At 46.0% G+C, this 10,000-nt stretch overlaps 1 protein-coding gene across 9 annotated transcripts in view; it reads right to left on the reverse strand.

Annotated features, from left to right (window-relative positions):
• The window catches only part of LOC139561870 (actin-binding LIM protein 2-like), a 111,929-nt gene that overhangs the window by 23,828 nt on the left and 78,101 nt on the right, over window positions 1–10,000 (reverse strand). For all 9 annotated transcript variants that reach the window (XM_071379221.1, XM_071379220.1, XM_071379219.1 and 6 more), the window contains exons 4-6: window positions 7,783–7,895; window positions 7,381–7,507; window positions 5,660–5,753 (exon numbers count right to left, since the gene is read on the reverse strand). In XM_071379221.1, coding sequence (XP_071235322.1) covers window positions 5,660–5,753; window positions 7,381–7,507; window positions 7,783–7,895 — 334 coding nt within the window. The remainder of the gene's footprint in view (window positions 1–5,659; window positions 5,754–7,380; window positions 7,508–7,782; window positions 7,896–10,000) is intronic.

The following is a 10,000-nucleotide window of genomic DNA, read 5'->3' on the forward strand; positions in this document are numbered from 1 at the left end:
TCTCTCTCTCTCTCTCTCTCTCTCTCTCTCTCTCTCTCTCTCTCTCTCTCTCTCTCTCTCTCTCTCTCTCTCTCTCTCTCTCTCTCTCCTCTCTCTCTCCTCTCTCTCTCCTCTCTCTCTCTCTCTCTCTCTCTCTCTCTCTCTCTCTCTCTCTCTCTCTCTCTCTCTCAGGCATCCCATCATGCCTGAGAGAACCATAACCATCTTATTACCCATAAGACCCTAGGGCCCTCCTCCTTCCCTGCACCAAACGTTTCACCCTAGACCAGGGGTGTCAAACATACAGCCCGCTGGCCGGATCAGCAAGGGGATCCAATCCGGCCCGCGGGTAGTTTGAGTAAAAACATTTTTATTTTTTTAAGTGTAGGAAAGCTTACTCAATATACTTTAAAATAGACTGACACCAAATTGAAACTGTGTAGAAATGATAATGGACCTACATTCATACAGTTTCTTGACTGTGTCCAACTTGCTAATAATCACCGGAAATTAAAGCTAGACAGTCAGGGAGCATCGAAAAATTCCCCAAAACAATGAAAATTGTAACTGCGAGGAAATATAACCCACTTTCAGTGCGGCCCTCCGGACCTCGTTGAAGACCGAATGTGGCCCCTGGGGCAAAACTAGTTTGACACTCCTGTCCTAGACACTGATCTTGAGTCAGTTTAGCATTTTTTCGGAGATAGAGAGAGAGAGAGAGAGAGAGAGAGAGAGAGAGAGAGAGAGAGAGAGAGACAGAGAGAGAGAGATAGAGAGAGAGATAGAGAGAGAGAGAGAGAGAGAGAGAGAGAGATAACAGGCTGGAATTTGATCCCTATTCAAACAAGGAAAGTATGGCAGGGTTGAGGACGGAAATAGATAATGCCACACTAACAACAATACACTGTCTCCTCTGTGCGAGAGCAAGGGGAAACGCTAGCATTTAGACCGGCTTTGGTATTGAATGATGAGTAGGCATTTTGGTTTTGAATTATGAGTCGGCATTTTCTATGGACGAGGCTTCGTCATGGGTTGCCGTGTTGGAGGTTTGAAATTGAGGTGTGAGTTTGATACCGCTGCGTTTTGGTTACTGACATTGAAGTGGTAGGTGGATGTGTTGATAAGTGAGAATGGCGACCAGACGCTGAACTGCTAGAGGGACGAGAGGGCAGGTCAGGATTCAGACTGCAGTTCTCTCTCTCTATCTCTCTCTCTTCCTTTTTCTCGTCATTCTCCTCCTCCCTTTCTTTCTCTCTCTTCTTTTTGCTCTTCCCTCTCCTTATCCGCCCTTTCTCTCTCGATCGACCTCTCTCTCCCTCCCTTCATCTATCTATATTCATCTCTCTTTCCCTTCCTCTCCTCCTCTCCCCCGCAGTATTTGTGACTAGGCTGGAAGGCAGGGGAGGTAATCTCAGAATGGATTTTGGTAAGAGAGGCAGAGTAGAGCAACAAGGCTGACACACACACACCCACACCCACACCCACACCCACACACACACACACACACACACACACACACACACACACACACTGCAGTGGAACGGGGTGGTTGGGTGCACAGAGAACAATGGGCAATACAATGTCTTCTCTCTCTGCCCTGTCTTCAAACCAGCCGACCCTACATGGATCGACACCGCCCTAAAACCTTTCCTTTCTCTCCCTCTTACCTCCTCAAACCTCGCCGTGACCCTATTCACCCTCTCTCTATGGATTGTAAACATGACTCTCTGTAGTTGTAAACACATTTGACACGAGCCATTTAATACTACCCATATCTTCTTAGACCTCAGTCAGACCATTTTAACTACAATAGTTTCGACCAATTTCATGTTCTACCAATCTTCCTTCAGACCCCAAACTCCATTCAGGTTAAGCCTCCCTAAGGCCCCTCTATTGGCTTGACCCCCTCTGTGCTCAATGAATTAATCAATCCCAAATGCCGTGACATTTCAGTGCAGGGCAGGAATCGTAGGCAAGGCTCCACACAGTCCACAGTGCAGGACAGGCCCGGTGACTGACTGGGTGGGACCCTCCTAAATAGGCCCATAGATGGCAGAGCTATCTCTAGGTGGAGCTGACTATCTCTGTCTGCTGTAGAGGTCGACCGATTAATCGGAATGGTTTATTAATTCGGTCCGATTTCAAGTTTTCACAACAATCGGAAATCGGTATTTTTGGACACCGATTTGGCCAATATTTTTTGTATCTTTTTTTACACCTTTATTTAATCTTTATTTAACTAGGCAAGTCAGTTAAGAACACATTCTTATTTTCAATGACAGCCTAGGAACGGTGGGTTAACTGCCTCGTTCAGGGGCAGAACGACAGATTTTTACCTTGTCAGCTCAATCTTGCAACCTTACAGTTAACTAGTCCAACGCTCTAACCACCTGATTACATTGCACTCCACGAGGAGCCCGCCTGTTACGCGAATGCAGTAAGCCAAGGTAAGTTGCTAGCTAGCATTAAACTTATCTTATAAAAAACAATCAATCAATCAATCATAATCACTAGTTAACTACACATGGTTGATGATATTACTAGTTTATCTAGCTTGTCCTGCGTTGCATATAATCGATGCGGTTTGTATCGTTGCTCCAACGTCTACCTAACCATAAACATCAATGCCTTTCTTAAAATCAATACACAGAAGTATAGATTTTTAAACCTGCATATTAAGATAAAAGAAATCCAGGTTAGCAGGCAATATTAACCAGGTGAAATTGTGTCACTTCTCTTGCGTTCATTGCACGCATAGTCAGTGTATATGCAACAGTTTGGGCTGCCTAATTTGCCAGAATTTTACGTAATTATGACATAACATTGAAGGTTGTGCAATGTAACAGGAATATTTAGACTTATGGATGCCACCCGTTAGATAAAATACGGAGCGGTTCTGTATTTCACTGAAAGAATAAACGTCTTGTTTTCGAGATGATAGTTTCCGGATTCGACCATATTAATGATCTAATGCTCGTATTTCTGTGTGTTATTATGTTATAACTAAGTCTATGATAGATAGAGCAGTTTGATAGAGCAGTCTGACTGAGCGGTGGTAGGCAGCAGCAGGCTCGTAAGCATTCATTCAAACAGCACTTTCCTGCATTTTGCCAGCAGCTCTTCGTTGTCCTTCAAGCATTGCGCTGTTTATGACTTCAAGCCTATCAACTCCCGAGATGAGGCTGGTGTAACCGATGTGAAATGGCTAGCTAGTTAGCGGGGTGCGCGCTAATAGCGTTTCAAACGTCACTCGCTCTGAGACTTGGAGTAGTTGTTCCTCTTGCTCTGCATGGGTAACGCTGCTTCGAGGGTGGCTGTTGTCGATGTGTTCCTGGTTCGAGCCCAGGTAGGAGCGAGGAGAGGGACGGAAGCTATACTGTTACACTGGCAATACTAAAGTGCCTATAAGAACATCCAATAGTCAAAGGTATATAAAATACAAATTGTATAGAGAGAAATAGTCCTATAATTCCTATAATAACTACAACCTAAAACTTCTTACCTGGGAATATTGAAGACTCATGTTAAAAGGAACCACCAGCTTTCATATGTTCTCATGTTCTGAGCAAGGAACTTAAACGTTAGCTTTCTTACATGGCACATATTGCACTTTTACTTTCTTCTCCAACACTTTGTTTTTGCATTATTTAAACCAAATTGAACATGTTTCATTATTTATTTGAGGCGAAATTGATTTTATTGATGCATTATATTAAGTTAAAATACGTGTTCATTCAGTATTGTTGTAATTGTCATTATTACATACCGATTAATCGGCCGATTAAAAAAAAAATGAATCGGCTTTTTTTGGGTCCTCCAATAATCGTATCGGTATCGGCGTTGAAAAATCATAATCGCTCGACCTCTAGTCTGCTGATCCTGCTTTGAAGGGGCGGGGGGGTTGCAGCTGGTGTGCTAAACCGCCTTGAGGAAGCCACATTTCCCTAACGCAATGAAATCACACATTGTTGTGCAGCAGCCCTGTGACACACACACAAACAAAAACGTACCCTCCCCACACCCCGCCCCCGCAAACGCCTCACAGCTATTCAGTTGCGACTGATTTGATTGAGGTTGGCAGGCCGCAGCGGCTGGACTACATACCCGGCACAATTACATACAGGCCTACTGTGTGTCTCTTATGTGTTCTGTGTGATGATGTAATGCTATGCAAGATGAAAGAGACAAGAGCGCTCATTCTATTTCTTATGCTTCTTATGTTTCTCGCCGGTCTTTCAAAGCCTGGCAACCGGATACGTGTTTATGAAAGGAGAGCGTGTGAGAGAGAACGAGAGAGAGGTGAGAGAGAAAGAGAGGGATGTGAGAGAGCAGGAGAGGCATAAGGGGGGGATCATTGTTTGCGCTTCCATAATTGTGTCCTAGTCAATGAGGGTTACAGGGAGTGTGGCCAAGACCCCCTCTTAGAGCTAGGGCCTACCCCTGTTACCCTATTTCCCTCCCCGCTGAGAGAGTATCCTGTGACCCTCCAGTCCACCGGTGTAAAACGAGCCCCTTTTTCACTGAAGTCATCTCTCTCTCTCTCTCTCTCTCTCTCTCTCTCTCTCTCTCTCTCTCTCTCTCTCTCTCTCTCTCTCTCTCTCTCTCTCTCTCTCTCTCTCTCTCTCTCTCTCTCTCTCTCTCTCTCTCTCTCTCTCTCTCTCTCTCTCTCTCTCTCTCTCTCTCAGCTGATGCGGGTCTAGACAGTATCTCTGTTCATTACTTTCAGAGATAAATACAGTACATTACAGTTCGGGATGTAAAGAACGCGCTTCTGTTCCCAAAACCTTGATCTATTTCCAGTCAACATTATGTGATCGAATACCATTGTCTTATCTTACATGAATAATATTTTGAGGTATGTGTTTTGGTTGGCATATTTTCTACCACAGCGGTATTCAGCAATGGATCCCTTCAAGTCTTGTTTATGCGACAGAGAAGATTTGAGTAAAGAGAGTGGTGTGCATGCATGCTGAGAGATGAGAGAGATGCCAGTAAAGCCCTTTAAACTGAATTGAATTGAATTGAGAGAGAGGGAGAGACAGCAAAATGCAGAGCAAGAGAGGGGGAGAGTGGAAGGTGTCAAAGCCATTAGCCCAGAGAAAGAGAGAGGGAATGAGGGAATACCCAGGAGGGAGAGATGGACTGAACTAAACATGCAGCCATAGATACTGGATATCTGTAGTCTAGTCTCACAGGACGACAGGCTAACGTGGCTTAGGTATCGCCTAGACATTGATCTAAGGTCAGTTTAGCGTTTCTCCCACTAATGGTTGAGGTTACGAGTGGAAGAGGGTAAGCCGATCCTAGATCTGTGCCTATGGCACACGCCTACCTGGAGTCTCACTGTCACAGACGCAACACTGTGAACGCTAACGGATTGGAAACGTGTCTGTGGAAAGAGTGAGTAACCGTACTGAGCGGTATAAATCTAACAGTGGCAAGACCACGGGGACGTAGACACTGGGGGAAACGTTGTTGTGTGTATTCATTAACGCGTGGCTCCACAACAAACAGATCCACGTGTCCTGCTAGTCATGCAGCTCCATCCATATACGACAGCTGAGAACGTTTTGGCTTTGAAGACATGAGGTGGTGCTTCGTACCTCCATTCCACACATCTGTCTTTCCATCCCGCCGTTCGCAGACAAAAGTGACATATAGGTGTTACAACGAGTCCTACCTCCAGTACTTTCCCAGTGATGTACTTCTTGCAGCTGTCACACTGGATGCCGTACATGGCATGGTAGTCCACCTCGCAGTAGGGGATCCCATCCCTAGTACAACACACACACAGACACACATCAGAGATCCCCGTCAGCTTTTAATACATACTCTGTGACCTTCGGGCACTTCGGACAGCTGCTATCGGAGAGAAAGAGAGAGAGTGACACAAACCGATACAGACGAGAGCTATCTTGAATTGCGGTGTAATACATGTCACATATCAGGTCAAGAATCGTCTGGAACTGTTAAAATGGATGGAAACCCAAGAGAGGGAAGTTATCCTGAAATGGCACCCTATTTTCCCTGTATAGTGTACTACTATTGACCAGGGCCCATAGGGCGCTACTTGGGACCCACGCAGAGACTAGGAAAGAATTGTGAGCACCAAGAAAAGATAATTGCTCACTCACTCTCTCGCTCCACTCTTTTTGTTCCCTACATGGTGCACTACTTTTGACCGGGCCCAGGGCCCACAGGGTCAAAGATAGTGCACTATGTAGGGGATAGGGTGCCATTTGGGATGCCACCTGGACGGGTGAGAGGTGTGGTTCGGAAGGGACAGGTGTTGGGGTGGGGTGTGGTGCTCCTGAAGTGGTGTGAAGGCCTGGGGAACTGGTTGTTGTGAGGTTGGTCCAACGAAATGACCGCCTTTTGTGTCCCTTTGATATTTTAAGTAGAAATTGTACACCAATATTGAAAGCCCGTTATATTAAATGAAGTGCCCTTTAATATGGATCACATGGAGAATTCAATCAATCAGATTTTTTGTATGAATAAAGACTTGCCAAAGTGGCAAAATTCAACATTTTGTCATGTCACTCTGTGCACCCTCTGTGACTCACAGGAAGATTTTAACCCACTTAACCCTACAACTTCTCCAAGTTTTCACCATCATTATAAGCCCTAGTTATTTTGCGGCTTTGACAAAGTCATTTCTGAAAAAGTCAACCCTGTTACGGTCAACCCTGTTACGGCCAACCCTGTTACGGTCAACCCTGTTACGGCCAACCCTGTTACGGCCAACCCTGTTACGGTCAACCCTGTTACGGTCAACCCTGTTACGGTCAACCCTGTTACGGCCAACCCTGTTACGGCCAACCCTGTTACGGCCAACCCTGTTACATTACAGTCAACCCTGTGACAGTCAACCCTGTGACAGTCAACCCTGTTACAGTACAGTCAACCCTGTTACAGTACAGTCAACCATGTTACGGTCAACCCGGTTACAGTCAACCCTGTTACAGTACAGTCAACCCTGTTACAGTACAGTCAACCATGTTACGGCCAACCCTGTTACGGTCAACCCTGTTACGGCCAACCCTGTTACGGCCAACCCTGTTACGGCCAACCCTGTTACAGTACAGTCAACCCTGTTACAGTACAGTCAACCCTGTTACAGTACAGTCAACCCTGTTACAGTACGGCCAACCCTGTTACGGCCAACCCTGTTACGGTCAACCCTGTTACGGTCAACCCTGTTACGGTCAACCCTGTTACGGCCAAACATGTTACTTTTGAGATGGGAAAAGGTGTTATTTATGAAGTTGAGCATGTGCTCCTTATGACAGAGTGTTCAAATGAGATGAAATCAAAAGGTTTTCTTGACCAAGCTACACTTTTCACAAGGTGGAGCAACCGTGTGGCGTTGAGGTGGTGTTAAGGTCACGAGGGACTCACTTGCTGATGTACTCGGCGTTGAGCACCTTGTTGCACACCTTACACTTGAAGCAGCCCAGGTGCCAGTGTTTGTCCAGCGCTACCAGGGACTGCTCGTTCTTAAACTCCTTCCCACAGCCACAGCAGTCTACATGGGGGGGGACAGAGAGAGAGGGGAGAGAGAGAGAGTGAGAGAGTCAGAGAGAGAGACAGGGAGGGGGGGGGGCGAGGGAAAGAGAGATAAGGGAATGGGAGAGAAAGACACAGGCATAAATATGTAGAGATTTATCAGGAGGAGAGAAAGAAACAGACTGGGAAGTGATGGAGCAAGAGATACAGTATATACTGTAGAGGCTATGTAGAATGAGGGAGAGTGATAGTGAGATATAAAAGATGAGGATGTGTAGTGTAGTGGTGACTTACTGTGGACAGCCTGTATGGGAGCAGGGCTGTTGGCAGGCAGGGGCTGTGTACAGTTTTGGCAGATACACTCTTTACCGTTAAACGTCACGCGGTCACCGGCAGGGAACGGCTGTCTATCGATCAACAGACAACGCACGGCACCATCAGTTCACAACACAAGTAAGATGTCACAACAGTACAGAGATTCAGGTCACCAAACAGAATGCACTGTCTTCGTGTAACGCTTATGTGCTTTTTGCTTGTGTTTTACCTGTATGTGTGAAATGTCCATTACGTCAGATTATACGAGATGTAGCCCTGAACACAAATAATGAAGTCACTTCCACACATAACTTCCTAGAAGGGTGCAGTATTACTGAAAAATGTCTGTCATTACACCGCAGAATTAAAAGGTGACAGGCAAACGTCTCCATATAAACCGCAACACTTAGAATGCTAATTAAGGCTTCATGAAATGAGCATCAACAAAGAAAATTTGGTCTTGCTTTCACTCCATTTTGGCTGTCGTTTCAACTTTCTTTTACGAAGGGCGCCATTTTCGGGCCACAGAATGCAAGGGTGACATCGTCAATCGTGGGCAAAAAGAAAGGAACGATGGCTCAGGGGCAAAACACACGCTACCAGACATGGCTTTTATGAGTTATTTTCCGGGAAACAGAAATGAAACAAATGATACTGGCGTGATGTGATAAGACACTCGTATACCTGGGGAATAAACATGTCCGTCAATAACGATCACTCATATGCAGATAATGAGTTATGTGATCTAGCTAGTTTGCTAGCTATAGCCAGTCAGTGACGTTTACCTGTCACCTAAGACAGATTGTCAGTGGGTTTCGTGTTGCCTTGGCTGAATCGAATCAAATCCAATTGTATTAGTCACATGCGCCGAATACAACAGGTGTAGACCTTACAGTGAAATGCTTACTTTACAAGCCCCTAACCAACAATGCAGTTTAAAAAAATACGAATAAGAAATAAAAAGAGCAAGTAATTAAAGAAGTCAGTGAGAGCTGATATAATGCTATGTTTATCACCCACTGCTCTATGCAACACCCCCACGGAGAAAGCACTGGTATCTAGGACTACACTGTCACAGCCAGACTAACTGGAAGGTCAAGAATAAGGAGACACGCACATGCGCAAGAACGTGGACAAGTGGACACACTCACAATCGGACACACTCACAATCACACAAACACACTTTCATACCACCCCCCCCCACGATATTGACACTGTCACAGCCAGGCTACTGAGGTTCAGGAGTAAGGAGGCAGACTGTAGTGACACCTCTTGCACTGAGATGCAGTGCCATAGACCGCCTGCGCCACTCGGGAGCCCTAATAGGGCCAAATGGCATCCCAGTGTCCTCAGTTTTTGGTTAATTCTTTCCAAGGTGTCAAGTAGTTCTCTTTTTGTTTTGTCATGATTTGGTTGGGTCTAATTGTGTTGCTGTCCTGGGGCTCTGTGGGGTCTGTTTGTGTTTGTGATCAGAGCCCCAGGACCAGCTTGCGTAGGGGCTCTCCTTCGCCTGCTTTGAGGAGAACACAGTGCCACCAACGCGGCCCGCTCCCAAGGACTGTGGGCTCTCGTTTTCCGTGGCCGACGTGAGTAAGACATTTAAGCGTGTAAACCCTCGCAAGGCTGCCGGCCCAGACGGCATTCCGCGTCCTAAAAGCATGCGCAGACTAGCTGGCTGGAGTGTTCACGGACATATTCAATCTCTCCCTATCCCAGTTTGCTGTCCCCACTTGCTTTAAGATGTCCACCATTGTTCCTATACCCAAGAATGGTACCTGTAATAAATGACTATCGCCCTGTAGCACTTACTTCTGTCATCATGAAGTGCTTTGAGAGTCTAGTTAAGGATCATATCACCTCTACCTCACCTGACACCCTAAACCCACTTCAATTTGCTTACCGCTCCAATAGATCCACAGACGGTGCAATTGCCATCAGACTGCACACTGCCCTATCCCATCTGGACAAGAGGAATAACTACGTCAGAATGCTGTTCATTGACTATAGCTCAGCCTTCAACACCATAGTACCCTCCAAGCTCATCATTAAGCTTGGGAACCTGGGTCTGAACCCTGCCCTGTGCAGCTAATAGTGGACTTCAGGAAACAGCAGAGGGAGCACACCCCTATCCACATCGACGGGACCGCAGGGGAGAAGGTAGAAATCTTCAAGTTCCTCTGTGTACACATCACTGACA

This window comes from Salvelinus alpinus, chromosome 31, assembly GCF_045679555.1.
Source record: "Salvelinus alpinus chromosome 31, SLU_Salpinus.1, whole genome shotgun sequence".
NCBI lineage: Eukaryota > Metazoa > Chordata > Actinopteri > Salmoniformes > Salmonidae > Salvelinus > Salvelinus alpinus.